The following is a 21,769-nucleotide window of genomic DNA, read 5'->3' on the forward strand; positions in this document are numbered from 1 at the left end:
CAGCCTCCTACAGATATACTTCATAGACTTCCTTCACATGCCTCTTGCTGCTTGCACCCCGCAGGCAGCTTAAGATAAAGATAAAGCCAAAGCCGTTGGGCATCCACAACATTTCATTTTGAGAATGCCCAAGGCGTAGAGGCATATGAATCAGTCAGCTTGAGAATAAGTTGCTTTCGTGACATATCTCATCGCTGCACAGCTAATTCAGCAGAGCTGAATGACTCCAGGCTTCATAGTATGTTGAATATGTATCACCTTTCTAACGGAAAGTATATCTTCTTGATTAACATACATACTTGAAGTTATCAGGTTCCGAGTTTCGGTGTGCATATGATAACTTGCTTCCAATCATCATTCCCAGCCCCATTCAAAAATTCAAACTCTTCTGCTGGTGCAAGATAATACAAAATCTATAGAAAGTCGACCAAAAAATGCAAATTGGCAATGCCACCATGCATAACATATTGATTATTCATATAGTACATGACAAATTAAAAGAACTCCGGAAAACTCTACACAGCCCCTCGTCATCCCCCCCACCCCCCCTCTCCTCTTTCCTTCCAAGAACCAACTAAATAATAATGAGTGGAAACAAACTATTGGGGTGGGGAGCAAAATCTTAAGCAGAAGTGCATGCCAATCTAGTGTACATCAAACGGCATGCAATCCTTATCTAATAAGTGTCCTTCAACTGTCATTTTGTAAAACTTACATTAAAATGACACTACTAGACAAACCGTTAAATAGATTAAATTAAACAGCATAACAGCTCGCCAAAACAAAAAGTACAGCTTTTGTGAAGATCAGCCTGATTCATCCACACACAGTAGCCACAGCAAGATGATCACGCCTATGTTCAATGAAGGCCTGCCGAAATTGCTCAAACTTCCCTTGTTTGATTGCTTCTCTTATTTTGCGGAAGAACCCCAGATAATGGTGAGTGTTATGTCTACAAAAACAAGAATAGCCTTATTTTGGGCGAAAAAAATTATGAGAACAGTAGGAACAAGAAGATGGGGTACAAAGAAAATATATACATTTCAAGAAGAATCTGGGCCAGCATTTCATGAACATTGAGCAGATGATTGATATATGCTTTTGTATGATTCTTACAAGTATAGCAGCTACAGCTGTCAACGATTGGAGTTGCATCTTTCCTATGAAAAATAAAATAAACAAAATCACAACATACATGTTACTAACTTTGAGCAGCCAACGATTGATGATTTTTGTCCCTGAAATAAAAAATTATAGATGCTAAAGGCATGAATTTTCATCAAAAAGCAATTATATATTAGGTTTGACAATTGTCAAATTTTGATAAGCTTTCTAAAGTCTTAGGAACAAACTCTTTCCCTAATACTCAAGGAGCAAATCTTATTATTACTTTTTTAACTCCTCATGAATCCTGAATCTCTGATCTTTTTCTCCTCCTCCATTTTGTCTATCAACTATGTTGTCATAATAGTCCACTACTTTTAACCCATTACACCTATTTGGAAGGGAAAAATTCTTGGCAAGTGATAATTATGTCAATGTAAATTCATTGCTGGTCAAGTACAACTGGGAACAAAACCAAAGTGCGGCCTGACAGAATAAAGCGACTTTCAAACAGAACCGGCTGCATTTCAAGCATGATACAATTGTCTAAAGATCCTTTATCAAGGGAAAAACATGAGATGCCAAAAACAGCCTACAATTGAATTAACCTCTCAGAGTAGTTGAGCACAAATTTTGTGTTTTAGTCTTCAATTGGTATGTTGTCAAGTTCAAAAACTATGTTCAAGTAGCTATTTCACCTGATTCTCGAGTTTGTGTACATGAATTTCAATGCCCAATTGAACTCGGACAAATGAAAATGACTTGAGCTTTAAAATAGAGTGTACATAACAGGTAAGAATGTCCTAGTTTGCCAAAATAATTTCCATTGTTCAAACAAATTTTTCAAGCTCAAATTGAACTTGAGCTCAAAGCCAAACAAGCAAAACTGTAATCAAACTCCTCAGTTTGGTTGAGGCTGGCTCATCTGCAGACCCACTGGCAATAAGCAGTCGGGAATGAAAATGACTTGAGCTTTAAAATACAAGGTACATAACAGGTAAGAACGTCCAAACTTGCAAAAATAATTTCCACTGTTCAAAAGCATTGACGTAGAGAAATCATCAAATGAGAAGTTTGAAATACCCATTCAGTGTTTCCCACCCTGAGAGAGAATGTTCAAATTTTGCGTCGCCAATTTTTTAAATTATGAAAATTATTATTGCTAATTAATTTTCAGTTTCTTGGGGGATGTAAATTAAAATGTAAAATTTCATAGAATATCAATGGAATATTGCAATAATTTTCATATTTCAAAAAAATGATAAGTATGGAATAGAAAGGATAAACATCTTATTTAGCCTTAAAAAAAGTAGAATTGAAAATTTTCAATCGAATTTCTAACATTAAAAGCTAAATCCCTAGAAGCCAAGTTGAGTGAAATAAAAAATCTTCCTAAAGAAGTTTAAGAAATATACTGAGATCCAAATTTCAGCTGAACTAGCAAACTTCTTAAAGGAGCTAAAAAATATATAAATATCCAAAATCAAGTACCTGTAAACCATAGCTCTCAGATTAATCTTTGTATGGTCACTTCCTACATTACTTAGTTGAGAGTTAGGAAGTTCTCCCTCAATTCTTTCCAATGGAAAAATAAGTGCAAAGCCCCCAAGTGTAAGATGATAAATATACCTGTAAATATTCAGAGCCATTCAACATTCAGAAAAATTTTAAATATATATATTAACAAAAAAAAAAAAAAACTCAGAAGAATTCATATTGGATTAAGTTTCATACGTTGAGTCAAAGAGATCAATGCCTGCAGCAACGCCCTGTAAGACCTCCTCTGTGAGATGAAAAAAAAAATATATATATATTCATCAATAGAATATGGATGCATATATCTTACTATTCAAACAAAAACACATTCAAATTTTGATGTGCATATTAAACAACAGTAATAGAAATACATCATCCAATGCACAAGGGTTCCATCCCACATGGGGTCTGGAAGGTCATAATGTAGAGTATCTATACATTTTTGGGAAGGCGGTTTCCATGATTTGAACCTGCATAACCTCTAGTATTTATTCAAGGCATGCCTTCATAATTAGAGCCGATAAAGATATTATAGTATCAGGGCTGCAAGGGGTGAGCCAACTTAATATCCAATAAAATGGATTAGCACTCCATCTATTCTAAAGGAGCTTAATTTTAAGTGCTTCTAAATATTCAATTTTTTAAGACCATGTATACATCACATTTTCTTTGAAAATTCTGGTGCACCAAATGCATTCTCTACAAAATTTCTTAACTCAATTCAGGATGAGCCTTGATTCAAGGGTATCATTGTTGCATCTAAACCCAAAGGTCAAAGGTTCAAATCACAGAGATTATTTCTCCCAGCATGGAGGTAAGACTGCATACATTTTGCCTAACCCAGAACTCCAAAGGCGTGGGAGCCTTGTGCACTGTGTTGCATTTTATTTATTTTATTTTATTTTTGCATTTTTTGTTCAATTTCAAAAACAAGATCCCTAGAATTACGAATTAAAGGCTATAATTTGATCACATCAAGTGCTCAGCTGATACTAAAATCAGGTGTCTTCTGGATGTCATTTACCTGCAGGCAATCATTTTGTTTTTACACCAAGACAAACTCCTACAGCAACTATCAGAACATTTCCTAAGCAATTTAAAAAACATAATAATGTGTCTGCAAAGAAAAATAAAAGTACTCTGATACCAGGAAGTTCAAGACCACAAATCTGGCGTGGCTGTTCTCCTGGTAAGTTATCCTGAACATTAATGAATGGGAAAATCAGATGTCTATAATTGTCTGGAATAAAAGAAGATAGAAAGTTAACTGTTCATTCTGGAATGCACATAAAAATATTAACTATTAGACATTATTTGTGTATGATACTGCGAATATGGTGGGTTAATTTAAGTGAACTTGAACTAACCCAATAATCAACATGTCTTCAAAGGTACACTTGATCTTTCACAACATTAGAAATTGAAAAGTTAACAGACACATCATGAAGCAAATCATGTCCTCTCTCTCAATGATACATTATTTGACTTTAAGAGATTTTAATTATTAGACAATACCATTCCTTCAGAGACGACATGAACAGAAATAATTTGAAATGCATACTGCTGCACAGATCCAAACCAGGGAATAAATGGAAGAATACATTGAATATTGACCAACCATATCCACAAAATGTTTTTTGGTCTCAGCCAGATGCATTTTGGATTACCTCAAAACTTTAGGCTTAACAGATGAAACTCTTAACTACATTTCGTTTTACCTATGTGGCACAAAGGGAGATTCATAATGCTGGATTACTCAGATCCATAGGTTATCCGGCATGTGCCTCCATCAGAGTTCTGTGAGTGTATATATTACATGCATGCCACAGAAACAAAATTTATAACACTGATTTTCCTAGACTCCAGGTGATGAAGCATGTGTCTATGAACCTTCTCTACAATGCAAGAACGCATTAAAGAGAACCTTGTCAGAAATCTAGTTGCCCAAAACCTTGTGAAGAAGAAAACAATGCATGGTAGTGGTTAAGGATTCAAACAGTACAATGTTCCTAGATTGACTCAAAGTCTCAAACTATGATTACCGGAATCTAACTACCATCTAAAATAAAATGTTACAATACCACTTTACCTAAAAGCTTAAGCCGTTAGGTTGGGAGCCAACAATTTAAATCAAACCTCAATACTCCCCAGGACATGCAGCCCAACAGCACATGGAGATGAACAATAAATGCAGGCAACAAGACCAGAACTGAGGACCTACTGGCAATCATGGCTCTGATACCATGTTAAAATACCACTTCACCTAAAAGCTCAAGCTGTTCGGTTGTGGGCCAACAATGTATTTCAAGCCTTGACATAAAACTAAAATGATAATCCACCGTTTAACTAACCTAAGACCCAAAGATCTACAACATTTCTGATCTGGTGAAAAAGAATCAAGAAATATAAAGAAAGGAACTAATTAACTGGCAGCAAAAAAACTTAACTAGGAGGTGATCCCAGTGAATCTGTCTTTGTTTTCTGAAAGATTTTATCAAGTGTTGTATATGGCTCAATGAGAAGATACCAGGAATTAAAAGTGGAACTCTCAATAGATAATTGGCTCACACAGTTTCTCTCCAGTAGAGCAGAAAACACAGAATCCCTTAATTTGTCAGTTTGAACAGCGTATTTTAATATAATTATATAGGCTAACTCCTTTTCATATGTTTGGACTTTTAGCAGCACACCGGCAGCCAAAATTTACTACCAAACAGAAGGAATTGATTTCATCTACAATTTCACTCTCTTAGATATACTACTTTGAACACGTGAAGAGATGAAGTTTATAGCACCAAAAGATAATCTTACAATAACAGCACCAAGGAGAGCTGGGCGCTCATCCATGCTCTCTCCGAGCCCAAAACCTCCAATCCAATAGCCTGCATAGAATAATAAATTTATCACAACAAGAAAATGTAAAGAACCAAATTAAATTAAAAGAATATTTAATGCACTGAAACACATGTATAACAGTATAAGCATGTAGTCTATGGGGGAACAAGCACAATTCCCAGGTCCTTTATTAATTATAACAATCAGATTTAATAAAGGAAAGATTTAAGTAAAAACTAGCGTTTTCCAACCTCTGTTTGTTCCTTTCAATAGGTGAGGAACCTAATATACTTTCCTCCCTAGGGAAAGGAAGAAGAAATGATTTAAGACAACTCACGCCAAATGAACAACCACCAGATCGCCTACATATGTCCAAAATGAATTACTCATCTAATTTGAGTGACAATGTGATGCTTTCAGAAATGAGAAAAAAGAAGCCTGGCACAAGCATTTTGAATCTGCCACCTAACAGCCCAAACGATAGAGTTAAAAATCAGAAGAAACCCCTGAAGAAAGGACTCACGCCCAAGATCAGCACAACCCCACCAGGACTGACTGAGGATCATAGGCTAGGGCCAGAAGAGAGACCTCAAACAGAATTAGTAACACTCAGGCCAGTAGGGCCCCCATTAAGCAAGCAGACTTCTAACTTAAGCAATTGAGGGTTGACCCGAAGCCAATACACCGGTCACTCCGCTTCTGTTAATCAAAGATAAGGTGCAAGGGAAGACAAACTGAAGCGCCTACCAAAATATGCATCAACACAGATCATCCACTTAATTCACATGAGTCTATTTACTAGTAAATATAGAATAAGGTCAAAGGCCCCATTTAACCACTCCATGGAGATTAGCTAATTGCAAGATGCTCATACTCAATACCGTGAAGTTTGTGGGGAATTTTTCTGTCATGCATGTGTTTCCTTCTTTATTTTCTTTAACTTTTTTTCTTTTGTTGACAGATTTAGCTTGTGGGCTGTTGTAATTTTGAATACACAAAAGGATAAAGATAAACTGGAAGAAAATGAGTGAATTTGGAATGAAACTTTCCCAGACATATCAAGAATAAAGAAGAGTATACAAACCTGATACTTTTCGCCTCACTACTTCTTTTGCACAACGTTGCCGTTCTTCCACATTGGACCCTCCAACAATGGCTCCAAAAATAGTTCCACCTGCCTAAATATTATGAATTAAAATGTGTACAAAGCCAACAAATCCACATATAAACCAGTATGTTGGAGAAGTGGTAACACAGCCACTGTGCAATTCATGCACTCTGTTACGTGGCATAATTCAAAACAAAACTCAATTGAGGCTGCATTTGATACTACTGAAAATAAGTAATGAATCAGAAAAATGTTGAATTTAATAAGGATGCTAGCAGCTACAGAAAGTAATGTTGGCTATAAGTTAGTAAACATTAAAATCAGTGTTTGATAACGTTAGAAAATAAGAGCCGATTTGGCTAATAAGATAATATCACACAGAAGAAGAAGAAGAAGACAAAGAATAACAACAGCAGCAGCAGCAGCAATAACAATAATGATAATTTGACTAACAATATTATCCATAACTAAGGATTAACAACAGAACTCCAATTTTACCATTCTACACTTGGCATAACAATTAGTTAGCTTTGTAAAAAAGAAGATTATAGGATGCCTGATGCCATTATAACTGTAACTTAAAATCTGCCCTCAGACTAGGGCCAAAAGAAAAAAAGGGGAGAGAAAGAGAAGAAAAGATGTTGCAATCCATGAAAACCTGAATGGAGCATTTTAATAGAAAAGAGGACCATATCTTCAAATATGTTTATCTTTTAACCTGTTCATATTTACCAAGTCAACAAACTAGGATTGTGTGCATATTTGTGTTTGTGCTACACATAAGCCATTAAATACACAAAATGATTACTCAGAGACTTTGTTCCCAAGCCTAACAGCTACATCAGACAACAGTGAATTTTTCACTAGCAAAGTGATAGTCAAAATAGAATAGAAGGAATGAAGTATATGAGAACAATAATAAAACAAAATAAAAGAGCAACACTATAACATGAAAAAAGTGATTTTGGATCAACCAGCCATTCATTGTTTTCAGTCTGATCAGGCCGTCAACCCTGCCCAGTCCATATTTTTGCATGCTGCTCAAAACTTATCAATACTATGAAATTCAAAATCCCAAATTTTGCTCTACTTATGATGTTTACGATCCATCTTCTCGATTTCTTGTATTAACATACAATTTAACTCCCAATCCAAAGCAATGCATTAACACCCACCATAAAACCATTTAATATGAATCATATGACAGCTCACGACATAGATGACTTGCCATTCAAATGAACATCAACAATAGCAACAAAGAAAATAAGTATAAACTATTACTGGACTTAACATGATGCACTCATCAAGCCACCTCACGGTACGATCCACTGAGGTCTTGTTCCTCTTCTCAGGAACCCATCCAGGCACTTCATCAGCCAAAGTGACCCATAGGTTCGGCTTCATGGAAGAAATCATTTCCATGTACTCTGCAGGCCTTACCTGTAAGTTTGAAAACATTCAAAAGACACAACAAACATTGATCACATTTTCAAGCACCAATAAAATTTAACACAAGCTATTTGAGAGAATTACCAAGCGACGACCACAGGTAGTCTCAAAAGATGCTCCAATCTTGTTAGTGCTATCACATTCAGGAAGACATACAATAGAGTCCCTAGGGACAGCTGCCAGTACATACTCAGACAAACCAAGCATCTGGTGAAGTCCTCCAATATTTGATATCGTTTTCAGTGAAGGGCCTTCTAAGCTGCAATAAATAAACAAATGTCGAGAAATTAGCTTTTTCCTGAAAATTTTTCTTTTCCAAACTACAGATACCAATAGAGAGGGAGAGAGAGAGAGGGAAAGAGTAGCACTTAGAGGTAATTTTAAGTGGTTTTCCCCAGCTATTTGTAAGAAGTCAGGCCAATTTCCATTACTAAAAGGCAGTATTAAACCAAAAAGTCATATAACGGTTAGCTGGGGGATAGGCCGGAATGAGAGTAGAGATCATGTTGTAAGATGGGACATGGTTTGTAGGCCTAAGAGAGAGGCAGGTTTGGCTTCAGGCAATTTGGTATCTCAGAACATTTCTTTGGGTGGAATGGTAATTGCAATTTCTAATACAATCTGGGATGCTCTGGCACACAGTAAATAGTAATACATACAAATATAAGCTCCAAAAGATGGGTTGGATGCTAGGATTGGGCACCCTGTTAGTTGTATGAGTCCTTGGAAGTTTGCTCCACAGGTTTATCATCCCGTTTCCCCATTTTTGCTATGGTATTGGAAATAGGGAGAAAGTGCAGTTTTGGGGGGATCATTGAGATTGAGCTAGAGATGGTCCTTCATTTAAGGCAGTTCCTCAATTTTTCATTTGTCAGCTTGCACAATGCTCCGATGTTGAATTTTGCTTACAGTGTAGTCAAGAGTCTTGGGATTTTCATTTTGCGAGGAATCTGAATGAGAGCAAGGCAAAATTTAACCCATTTGTTGGAGGTGATGGATTCTTTACATTGGCCCTTGGGGAGGGATAAAAAGAATAGGACTTTGGGTGCTTCTAGAAACCTTTCCGGCAGGCCCCTTTTCACTCATTCAAGTCATGTTCCTAATTTGGTATCCAAAAACAGCTTCGGTGGGAATGGTTAGCAATTTCCACTAAAACTGAGTCCCTCTGGCACATAGTCAGCATACTGAACATAATCTTCAACAGATAGGTGGGATGCTACTATGCTAGAGTTGGGAGTCATGTTAGTTGTGTCAGTCCTTGTAAGTTTGCTTCACTAAGAGTTTGATAAAACAAGTGTCACAAAAATTAGAAAAAGACCCAATTCAAACACCCACCCCCCCTATGGGGCTTCCTAAGGGACCAACAGAATTTTCATTTGTGAAGAATTTAAATGAGAGCAAGACAAATTATTTAACCTGTTTAAGTTCTTTTGGTAAGCCTTTGGGGAGGGCTAAAAGAAGTTGCATTTCGGATGCTTCTGGAGACCTTTCCTGTGGACCTTTTTACTGATTCACATCATGTTCCTAATGCTGATCTTTTCTCCTTTACTTTCCTTTTATTTGGAAAACTAAGATACACCATCAGTACTAATGATTTGCTTCAGAAGAGAATATCAAATAAAGCCCTTTCATGTAATGTGCGTGCATGGTTTATTATCAGAGTGGGAAGATTAGTTCTCATTTGTTTCACATTGTCCCTTTTCCTATGGTATTTGTAATAATTTGTTTAGTGTCCTCAATAAGCGTTTGGTGTGTCCATATTCTTTGGCGAGTGTTTCCCTTCTTCAATTTAGCTGTTATCGGAGGAAGATGAAGAGACTTTTTGGGCAGTTATTGCAGTTATTTGGTGCATCTGGTTAGATCATAATGCAAAATCTTCAAGGGGTCAGAAACTCCTACTAGTATGGTTTGGAATAGGGTAGTTTTTCTTGCTTCATTGTGGAGTTAATGTCTCTAAACTTGCAAAGAGATTGAAGAGCATTTATGTGAAGATATTGTAGTGTTGTCAAATTTTTATGTTTGCACTTTTTGCTTCTCTTTCACTAGAGGAGCCTCATCATCATAGTAACTTCTTTCTTCCCTTAATAAAGTTCTCTGTCTCTTTTTTTAGAAAAAAAAAAAAAATGCAATCTTAAACCCAAATTTACAAACAGTCAAAAATTACCCTATCTAATACCCTAAGGGGGCATTTGATTCATGGCATCAAATAACATTCCCTAGGAATGCGATGACCATGGCATCCCATTCCCACATTTATTTGGGGCCTAGAATCTAAAATTGTGTAATCTCATCCCCTGGGAATGAAGGATTTCCACAAAAGATGGAATCCCATTCCCATGCTCCAATATGGTTTCAAGAGAGTTTGGCTACTATTCTAGAGGACACTTAACTCTATTAGTCAAAGTTCTATTATAGGTAATTGAAAAATCCCAGACGCCGCCCCAATAGCTAATGAGGTAGTAGAGGATGTTGTTCAAAGGAAAAAGAGGGGGCTTGTGTTGAAAATGAACTTTGAACAAGCCTATGATAGGGTGAGCAGGAGTTTCTCGGATAAGGTTATGGCTAGAAAAAGTTTGGTTTGAGGTGGAGGAAATGGATTAGAGGGTGTCTATCTTCTTTGGCCTTTTGCGTCTTATTTAATGGCAATGCTTAGTCGGTTTAGTGCATCTAGGGGTCTAAGATAGGGTGATCCCCTCTCTCCCTTTTTACCATTGTGGCGGATGGTTTGAGTAAAATGATTGAGAGGGGGTTGGGGGAGGGGATTAAGATAAGTAATAAGGACTTTAACATTTTGCATCTTTGCAAATGATACTATTCGCTTCCTATCAGATAATGAGGGTTGCTTCTCTAACTAGTTTGACTATCTTACAAATCTTTGAGAAAGCATATAGCTTGAAAATTAATTTTTCTAAGAGTGCTCTAGTGGGTTTAGGAATTAATGTGGGTCCTTTTGTTAGGCTAGTGGGGAGTGTCGTTTTGACTTGGCCTATTACATATCATAGCGTCCTCTCAAAGGGTAATCCTAATGTTGACTCCTTTCAGGATCCTATTTTCGAAAGATTAGCTAGGAGATTGGAGGGATGGAAAGGAGCTTTCTTCACTCTAGGGGTGCCATATTACCCTCATTTGCACTTTTTTATCTTCTATACCTTTGTATTGCCTTTCTCTGTTTAGAATCCCTATAACATTGGCTCAAAGACTAGAGAAGCTAATGAGAGATATATTATGGGTGAGTGAGGGAGAATATAGTAGGGATCATCTTGTAGGGTAGAAGATTTTGTGTAGGCCTAAAAGGGAGCTTGGGTCTAGGTAGTTTGATGTCCAAGAACATCTCTTTGCTAGGGAAATGGTTACAGTGCTTCCCTTAAAGAATCTATTTCTCTTTGACATAAGGTAATTCGAAGTAAATTTGGAATACTACCAAATGGGCGGGATGCTCGAATGGGAAATAATATTACTTATTTGAGTCCTTGGAAGTTTGTTACTTAGATTTATAACTATTTCCTTCCTAAAGTCTAGTATTTAGTGGGTAATAGGGAGCCAATTCGTTTTTGAGAAGACCATTGGGTGGGGGATATGCCTTTGTCTATTAAATTCCCTCATCTTTTTTTTTATCAAATCTCCTCAATACCCCTATTTCTGCTTTTCTTCTTCCGTAAGGAGAAAGGCATTCACGGAATTTCCATTGTGGGAGAAATCCTAATGAGAGAGAGATTAATGAGTTGGCCATTTTGACTAGGCTGCTCAATTCTTTTCATACTCATTTGGGTAGTGACAAAAGGTTTGGAGCTTAGGCATTTTTGGGAAATTCTCTTGTAAATCCTTTTTCTCTTATTTGACTCATAACCTTATTATGGATAAATTTGCTATGTATCCATTGATTTGGAAAGCCAAATCTCCCTCAATAATAAAAGCTTTCATTTGGACAGCGGTACTTGAAAGAATTAATATCAATGACTTGCTTTAGAGAAGACCCAATAAAGCCTTACCATCACATATTTGCATCATTTGCTTGAATGGAAAGACTTGCGCACATTCGTTTCTTCATTTTCCTTATACAATGGCTATTTGGGATAAGTTATTTGGTATATTTGGTGAGAACTGGGTTTGTCCGTCCACATTGAAGGTGTTTAGCACCATCACTTTTAGAGGATTTTGTAAAGGAAAGGATAAGAAAGCTTTATGTAGTGATTTACCCTTCATCATTGTGGATGTCAGCAATACTTTTTCGCAATATCTCTTTGGAAGACATGCAGCGGGACTGCTTGGCTGTACTGCATTGAGTTTGCTTTTGGGCTTAGACTGTTAAATTTGTAATTATTTACTTTTGATGTAGAGGGAGGAGTTTTTCTCCCTGATTTTTCTTTTCTGTTTTATTCTTCTTGGACATTCTGCCCTCTCTATAAATTTTTTATCAAAAATTGGGAATTTCCATTTCCCTTGGAATCCTATTCTAGGACTAAATTGGCCCCACTATTTTAACCAATTGCACATTCACGCCCCCACATAATATAGAACTATTACACACTATTATTGTATTTAAAATAATAGATTATCGTAATAAAAAAAAACAGAAATTAATAAAAATGAAAGTATCGGTATTATGTTATAAATAGTAACATAATAAAAAATTTTGAGAACATACTCCCCCCCCCCCTTGGGGTTATCTTTCATTCCCACCAACCCCCTAATGCCACCATTGATGGTGTGCAAGCTCCTCTAGCTCACGCACAGTTGATCTGTGGTCCTCTCTATGTGTGAGGTAAGGCATGAACATTGATGGTCGTGGAAAGAAAACTGTTTGACTTGGTACTTGATGAAGAACAAGTCAATCCTTCAAGATCATTGAATATTGTAGGGCCAAAAGGGTTTCCATCTTCTTGAAGGTGGAAGAGACGGACTGCGTTCTTAAATCATGGGCTAACTTCTAGGTCAACAAAGAGCCTCCGTCTCGATTTAGAACCCAAAGGGCAAAAAGAAAAACTTCAGCAAATTCCAAACTCTGACAAAGATTAACATGAGTGGATGAGGATACATCACCTTTCCACAAGGCTTCACTCCAAAGAGTGGCATAGGATCTCAATAATAGAGGAGTTGGGTCAATGAATTGTTCCTAGATCCCAACAAAAAGCCAATGAGCATGTTCATCAGCCAGGACCTCTAATCACTCTACCCCCCCTTCTGTAATGAACTCTTGAAACCAAGAATCCAAGTCCCATGGAAACAGTCAGCACCTTCCCTCACTGCAGCCACTACGTCAACAAATCCCTCCAGAAAAGCCCTCAACAACCAAGGTACTTGAAGATGACCACCCACACACACTTTTGCTCGAGTGGCCATAGGAGATTCGAACTTTACAAATAGCTAGATCCTTCTCATTTCATTTTCAAAAAATAATGGGTCATCCTCCCTAGAGCCCAAGGAGTTCAATTACTTTAAAGCCTTTGCCGAGAACTTCTCCTAAGGCTCAAAAATTTCATTTCCTTCGTCCATCCCAAAACCAAGCCCGTTGACTCCTTCCTTAGGCAATGGCCCAAAAATCTCTCCCAACCTTGCCACAACTATGGATCGACAAAACCCCTAGTCCACTTAAGGAGGTTGTACATTCATTGCCTAGCACTCCACGCGCCTTTTGCCTTTTGTAACACAAAAACAAGTGTCCCTCTCTCCAACCAAAAGGAAAAGGGAGGGACCAACTTGAAGCTTCTCCAAGGAGCTTCTAATGTTCAAGATAGCTTTGAAAAGCCCTATTCACACAACAAATCTACCTCAAACGATTTAGCCTTGATCCTAGTACGTGACAAGGCACTCTTGGACTACAACCTAGTGGACATGCAATCACCAAACTCAAAGACTCAAATGCACAAGTGATGACAATTAGTTCAAGGACCATGTGTCTAATTGGGTTCTCCAGAAGGTGTAAATGGCAAAAGCCACTGGAGTCTCTTTTAAGTTTTAATGGCTTTGAGGGAAAAGCTATAAGCTTATTTAAGGAGATAGAGAAAATGAGGAGAGAGGAAAACAAACAAACCTTAGAAGGAATGCTGGTAACAGCAAGAAGAAAGATACAACAACAACAAATCTTAAGTCTCACTAGGTGGGGTTGGCTACATGAATCCTTTTCCACCACTTCACCCAATCGAGAGTGTTTTCAGCAAGTAGAAAAGGCTAGAATTTTCAATAAACTATGAGAGGAATGAGAGTTTCTCAAATCCTAAGAAGGCTGGTTGCACCAAGGGTTATTCACTAGATATATGACCTCAGGACTTATCTTGTGGAATGTCATGGGCCTCAATGATAAAGCTAAAAGCTCAATTGTGATGCTTCTTGAAGGACTCAAAGGGACGTGATTTGTAGACTCTTGACAAAAGCCTCATTACCAGTATCTCAAGAAACAAAAAAAAGAGTTGGATTCACTGAAGGATGGATGACAATGCTGAGGGAACCTAACTATTGGAAGGGAGATGCAATTGAAGTTGTTGAGCACACAATTGGAGCTTTAACTTCAAGAAGTTAGATGCTAGTTTCCCCTTGCTTTTACTAGCACATCTAGACCAGGTGAAAGACCATCTAGACATTTATTTTGGAATGACCTCTATGAAGTTAGAACAAAATGAGATGCTCCTTGTGTTATTAGAGGGGATTCCAACATGGTGCTTTTCCCTCAAGGAATGAAAGGAAAGGGGAAACATTAGAGAACGCAAGCATAAAAGATATTAACTCAAGAGAGACCCTCTCTCGAGAATTGACAGGTTTTTAATCTCAATGGGTTGGAAGGAGTATTTTCCCGAGGTTACCCAGAAGCTTCTCCCTAGGCGTACCTATAACCACATTTTGTTTTGTTCGACATGGGAGGAATAAAGAGAGGTCCAACTCCTTTCCACAAGATAATCAAGAAATGGTGGTGTTCTTTCAATTTTGAAAGCTTTGCAAGCTTCATTCTTGCTTCCAAGTTGAAAGAGATTTAAGGAAAACTCAAATGGTGGAACAATAACCCTATTGGAGATATCCATGTGAAGGCAAAAACCACTTAAAGCTAAATCCAAGATCTTGATGCTGAAGAACTTTCACAAGGCTTTACTGATGAAGATAAACAATTCTTGCGAAGAGAATTATCCAAGAATATTAATATGGAGGAAATTTCTTGGAGACAAAATCCTAGGGAGTTATGGCTAAAAGAAGGGGATTGAAGCATTGAATTCTTACATTGCACAGCCAATGCCCATAGGAGATCCAATACCCTAAACAAAATCATAATTAATGGTGAATCTTTAAATTGGAGGGTAGGGGCTTCATTGAAGGTACTTGCAAGTTCTATGAAACCCTTTAGTTTGCGCCTTCTACTTGGAGACCACAAGTTGTGAGATTAAATTTCAACAGAATATGCACCTTTAAAGCTAGGTGGCTAGAATATCCTTTTAGTGAGGAAAAAATCCTTTGTGCTCTAAAAAATTATAATGGTGCTAAAGCTTGAGGCTTCAACAGCTTCAACAGCTTCACCATGGCCTTTTGCCAAGTGAAATGGGATCTCTCAAGGCTGACGTAATCAAGGTTTTTGATGAGTTCCATTCTACGGGCATATTTGTGGACAGCATGATATTCATCTTTATTGTGTTGATCGCTAAGAAGGCGAAGGCATCAAAGATTTTTGACCAAGTAGTTTGATCGGCAGTGTCTACAAGCTTTCAACCAAGGTTCTCACCTCAAGACTAAAAAAATTAATCATGTTAGTCATAGTACAGCACTAACACACCTATGTTGAAGGGATACAAATCATGAGTGCTACCCTCATCACTTCTGAAATTGTGGAAATCGCTCTAGATCTGGAAAGGGAGGAACTATTTGCGAACTAGATATTGAAAAAGCCTTTGATCATGTCTGTTGGGATGTCCTCTTATACGTTCTCAAAAAAATGGGTTTTGGGCACTTATGGTGCGGACTGGGTAGTGGATTGCCACCCCATCCTTCTCAATTCTAGTTAATGACTTCCTTTAGGGTTCTTCCACTCTTCAAAAGGGAATATGACAAGGGGATCCCCTTTCTCCTTGGCTTTTCATCATCGTCATGGAGGTTCTCAGCCTCTTGCTGCAAAACACCATGGGAACAAGACTCTTAAAAGTGCTGACGTTAGAAGGAAATGGTAGGATGCTGCAAGTTTTTTGCCTCCTCTTCCCAAATGATGTCATGATGCTATGTGAGGCAGAATCTCATCAATTCTTAATCTTAGATGCCTACTTATTGCTTTGAAGCATTTCTAGTTTGAAAGTTAGTATGGAGAAGTGATCTTATCCCCATTGGGGAAGTGAATAATGGCAATTTCTTGGTTGGCAACTACCTTGGTCTCCCTCTCAGTGTGAAGTTGAAGGAGCAAAGGATTTGGGACACTATGTTGAAGGATCTGAAAAATAATTGGCTGGTTAGAAACATAATTACCAAAATGTGGTGGACTCACCCTCATAAAAAGCACCCTCCCTAACCTCCAAGTTTACTTCATACCCACCTTCCCTATTCCTTGCTCTGCTGCCAAAAGATTGGAAGACACATAAAAAAATTTGTTTGGATAAATAAGAGGGAAGTTGTCAAGTACCATTTAGTTAAATGGGATATTTTTTGGCAACCAATTCCAAGAGATGGACTGGGTCTCAAATCTCCTCATGCTTTTCAACAAGGCCCGCCTTGATAAATAGATGTGGAGATTCATGGATGAGATGGAGTTACTTTATAGAAAGATTATTGCCCTAGAATATGACCTCGATCACAATGGGTGGACATCCAACGAGCCTAGGCAGCCATATAGGCGTGTTTGGAAGTCAATCAGGAAATGGTGGGGGAACTTCTTCACATTCATCCACTTTCATGTTGGGAATGGGAACAATACTTTCTTTTGGCATGACAGCAGACACCACTCGTCTCCTCTCAGTTCTCAATTTCCTGAAATTTCCAATCTTGCCTGCAATAAAGATGCTTCGGTGAGTATGTATGTGGAAGAGCTCCATCAATAAGGCAGCTTGGAACATCCCTTTTGTTAGGAATTCTCATGATTGGGAGCTCAATTCTTCTGCTGATTTTTACAGCTGCCTTCACAAAAAATGCCCACAATTACACAAATCAGAATGTGCCTTTATGGAAGCTCAACAAAAAATGGCTACTTCACAGTCAGCTCCTTTTACTAGCAGCTAGGGAAGCAACCATTTGGAGAACTCTTGTGCCAACCAGAGTTACTTTCTTGGGAGGCAACTTTGAGGAAGATCCTTACTCTTAAGAACCTTTAGAAGAAACTTCACCTTGGGCAATAGATACTTTCTATGCAAAGAGGATGCTGAAATTGTAGACCGCATACTGTTCCACTGCAACTGATCTGATGAAGGATTTTTAATGAATTTTACTTTTATGATCTTAGGCAAAAGCATTAATTTCAATTTTAATTACTTTAGTGCTACGATGGATCGCTCCTCCAAAGTTGCAGGTTTTTGGCCTCTTGATTAGTTACAAGTGTATATAAAATTATTGCAAAAAACTGCTTGCAGATAGGTTGAGTAAAGTGATAGGTGATACTATTTCTCAGGGCCAAAGTGCACTCATTGGGGGACGATAAATTGTGGATGCTAATTTGGTGGCTAATGAAGTAGTTAAGGATGTTCAAAGGAGGAAAAACAAGGGGATTATATCTAAATTGGATTTTGAAAAAGCTTATGATAGGGTTAGCTAAAATTTCTTGGATAAGATCTGTTTCTAAAAAGGGGTTTGGGAAGAGGTGGGCAGGGTGGGGGAGTGCTTGTTAAACACTTTCAACTCAGTCAATATCAATAAGGAGCTTAAGGAGTGGTTGAGAGCTTCGAGAGTAAGTTTCTACCATTTAAATAGATTAAGTGGTAATGGCCATTCTAGAGTTCCTACTTGGTACGGTCTTAAAAATTTCCATGAAATTGTTGAAATTTCAGCTTCTACCCCCTTGAAATTAAGATAGCAATCAATTTATGCCTTCAAAATTCCCACAAATCATCTAAAATTGATTGAAATTTCGAATTTTTAGCAAATTTTTTCAAATTTTTGACCATGGAACAAAATTTCCTTGAAATTCAAACCCCTCAAATTGAAATTTTGCATATAATAAATCTTCTTATTTCTGTCAAAATAAAGATTATTGGAAAAAGGATATAAATGATAACTTTTATAGTTGAATTTGCATAATAATTAACTTCTAAGTGATTTATGAATTTTATTTATATTAATTAAATATGTTTAACATGATCATTCATCTCATTGCATTACAATTGTCGCACCTTATACCACATACTTGCCACTAATGTATTTTATTATAGTAATTTAGTTGACTTCTAAATATTGCATTACTATGTTCACTGTTTCTAAAGTTTCATAAAATAGATTTCATGCTTTACTGCTAGTTTCCATTATTTTTTAAAAATTGAAATTGACATTTACATCGAAATTTTAGTCAAAACTTCCAAGCTTTTGAAGCTTCAAAATTTAGGTCAAAATTGAAATTTAAACCTTTATTATCAGACATAATACACTTTGAAAGGAATTCTAATTCTTTTTACTAAAAAAAATTGATTTTCAATACAGAAGAAAGATTCCTAAAATAAATACCCTTGGAAATAAAACAGAAATTATTTTAAGGGACTTATCAAATAGACAGAAATTAGTTTTTTCCCAGTCTTTAAGAGCGGGGTCCACACAAGTATGCTTCCTCCCCTCAAGGCCACTTGAATTGTAAACCTATATTGCATTGAACTCATTTACCAGCACCATGTATAGGCATGTCATATAGCTCAAAACCTCGCGACGAAATTCTGCTCCAACGATGGAACTGCCTTTTTTCGTTTATAAACAGAAATGACGTACTGCTGCGACTAAGATGGAGCACTATTCCTCCAGCTCCTTCCTTCGGATTTTTTTTCTTTTTTTCTTCCTATTTCTTTTTTGTTCTTCCTCCATTCCATAAATTTGTGAACTTCATCTTTCGATCTTTTTCAGGGAATTCAGTGCCCTCTTTTCTCTCAAGATTTTGACTTGCTTCTTTACATACTGCTGTTGCTCTATCACTGTAAATTTGACCCCTGTCTCTTTGCAAATAAACAGAAAACCAGCTCTGGGATGACACCAGCCGAACACTTGAGCTTCTTACATATGGGACTCGCTGATCTCCATGAACAGATGGAAAAATATGTAGCACACATTTCTATTCAAAGGGAACTATATAATAGTGAGCCAAGTGTAATAATAACAGATAACTAATCATCCAATCGGATTTTCTAATGGGCGACGGCCTATTGGCTAATAAAAGTTTTTATTTTGCGTATGTTATGGGGGAAACTTATTCAAAGGAGAGAATAATTGATGATTCAACGCTTGAATTGTCAACCAATATAGTTTTGTTGAATAGATATAACTGTTCTATCTCCCTCTCAACAATTACTTATCTGACCAGCATAACACTGAATCCAAAATAAAACTGAATATTACACTGGCTGAGCAGCACACAACATTGAGCAATACAACTATATCCATAAATAGAATTATCACAAATACCTTATGTGTACTGCAAAATTCTGAGTAAGAAAGAGAGACGTTGGAAGTTCAAAATACATAAAAGGAGAAGATTGCAAGAGCGAGTACTTACAAATGAAGGGGGCTTAGTTGGAGGAGTTGAGAATCTGGGGAAGGAAGAGAGGGAAGGAGGTCAGGAGAAAGGAAAACGGGCAAGCCTTTGCGGGTTGAAAGGAGAAGGGCAGGGGTCTCTACTGCGAAGGGACAACTGCCCAACTGAAGTACCCCTGCCCGAGCTCTCCCTTCGCTCCATGCTTTCACTGCGAACTTCATCTCTCTCTCTGTCTCTCGGTCTGTGGTGCCTGTGTCTCGTCCAAGGATGAGGGGAGACTGGAGCGCTAGGGCTCGCATCGAGCTTTCCCGCCCAGGCTTCGTTTTACATTTGGGTAAATCGCATATGGCTGCCTAGTGTTTATGTTTTCCACTCTTGGCTCCCTCAAAATATTTGGGTTTATTTGGCAAAGGTTTCTAACATTTTCTTATGCCAAAAATGAAAATCAAGATGTAAAAATTACACAAATTTTATATTTGATATACCCCAAACATATTAGCATCTAAACAAACCATCTGTCATAAAGGATCATTAAGGAGCAGTTGCAATCAGGGTCATTATCACTCAAGGATAGTTGTTATAAAGGGATCAACCTCATGCACGTCAGAGCTATTCACGTCCGCGCAACCGACAGCTGTCATTGGCTCCTTAAAGGTCAGAGCGATTCATGCTCGCGTCATAACTAACCAATAAATGGTCGTACACTCTCGGGTCAACTTCAGCCACTATAAGTAGGGACTCGGACAAGAGGTCAAGGTAAGTCATTCTTAACCTACTCTTACTATTGCATTCAACCTCTTTGAAACATTCTCCTTACTTAGGCATCAGAGTGATCCCCTAGAGTACACCCCGGGTCCTCCAAGTCTATTTTGTTTTCAGTCTTTTCAGGTTATCGAAAGTCGGAGAGCAGTCTTGTAGATCATCGCCATTTTTATCCCGCAATAGTTGGCGTCATCTGTGGGAACTAGCTTTTGAGAGGTGCTCATCTTACTCTCGACGTCCGACACTTGAATAATGACAACCACCCACGGCTCAAGCTCCAGCCCTGCCGCTGGTAAAGAATCACCCCAATCCGTTCATTCCACGCCTAGAGATCACTTAGGGGTCACTAGGGAGGAATTTCTCGCCTTCTATAGCAGAATGGAAGCTTTCCAGAAGAAGATGGAGGATATATTCAACCTACTCTTACAGCATAAGAGTAGGGAAGAGCATGTTCCCCGCCAACAGCAGGTTAGCCCCAGCTCACCTAAGAAAGTAGAGAAATCAAAGGAGAGTGAGGAAAAAACTAATCTCACTAAGAAGGTGGAAGACACGAACAGCATAGGAGTCAACGAGCAAAGATCGACCGAGTTAAAGGAAAGGATTAAAAAGATAGACCAAATTGAAAAGATGATGAAAGAGGGTCAAACCGACCCCTTCTACAGGGAAACCTCTCTAAGATCCTCGGAGCAGTCGTTCACCAAAGAAGTGATGGAGGTCCCGCTGCCTAACAAATTCAAAATGTCGACCTTTGAAAGGTACTAGGGTTTAACTAATCCGGTCGATCATCTAGACACCTTCAAGGTGTTGATGCAATTGCAGGGTTGACCTGATGACATCATGTGCCGAGCATTTGCAACCACCCTTAAAGGTAGTACTAGAGATTGGTACCAAACCCTACAACCTGGATCAATCGACTCCTTCTCTGAGATTAAGTAGTTGTTCACCGACCATTTCCTCAGTAGTCGGAGAATCGTCAAGACGTCGGCTCATCTAATGAGCATGGTTCAGGGAGAACGGGAGACACTACAAAAGTTCATGCACTATTTCCTCACCGCGACCCTAGAGATCTGCAACCTGGACATGGGGGGTGGCTTTGGCAGCTCTGACCACGACCCTTCAGTTGAGAAATTTCCTGTACTCATTAGGGAAGAAGCTGCCAGCTAACATGGGAGAATTGATGGCTAGAGCGCAGAAGTATGTCGACCTAGAAGAGATGATAGATACAAAAGGAAATTGGATCGAGTTGAAAAGTAAGGGTAATAGAGAGATGGGCGAACCTTCTAGACCTATGAAGAGGTAGGAAAACAACACGCTGCATGCCAGCTCCAAGGCGAGAGGGTACACTAGTAAGT

General features: G+C 38.0%; 1 protein-coding gene across 1 annotated transcript; it reads right to left on the reverse strand.

Annotated features, from left to right (window-relative positions):
- Nucleotides 1-435: 435 nt before the first annotated feature.
- Nucleotides 436-20,039, reverse strand: LOC131168665 (uncharacterized). The gene is made up of 10 exons (XM_058128277.1): nucleotides 19,677-20,039; nucleotides 8,117-8,291; nucleotides 7,865-8,023; nucleotides 6,560-6,653; nucleotides 5,452-5,522; nucleotides 3,788-3,839; nucleotides 2,839-2,887; nucleotides 2,596-2,733; nucleotides 1,041-1,160; nucleotides 436-952 (listed from the first exon to the last, which is right to left on the reverse strand). The coding sequence occupies exons 1-10, from the start codon at nucleotides 19,952-19,954 to the stop codon at nucleotides 817-819; spliced, it is 1,272 nt and encodes a 423-aa protein (XP_057984260.1). The 5' UTR covers nucleotides 19,955-20,039; the 3' UTR covers nucleotides 436-816.
- Between the last annotated feature and the right edge of the window lie 1,730 nt (nucleotides 20,040-21,769).

Source organism: Malania oleifera, chromosome 11 (assembly GCF_029873635.1).
Source record: "Malania oleifera isolate guangnan ecotype guangnan chromosome 11, ASM2987363v1, whole genome shotgun sequence".
Lineage (NCBI taxonomy): Eukaryota > Viridiplantae > Streptophyta > Magnoliopsida > Santalales > Ximeniaceae > Malania > Malania oleifera.

Excerpts from the sequence above, each read along its gene's own strand:
- LOC131168665 (XM_058128277.1), bottom strand. The coding sequence starts at position 19,954 with ATGCGAGCCCTAGCGCTCCAGTCTCCCCTCATCCTTGGACGAGACACA. Across the intron at positions 2,888-3,787 it reads TTGTGGTCTTGAACTTCCTG|AGGAGGTCTTACAGGGCGTT; the intron begins GTATCAGAGTAC and ends TTCATCTCACAG. Across the intron at positions 953-1,040 it reads GCCCAGATTCTTCTTGAAAT|ACATAACACTCACCATTATC; the intron begins GTATATATTTTC and ends TTGTTTTTGTAG.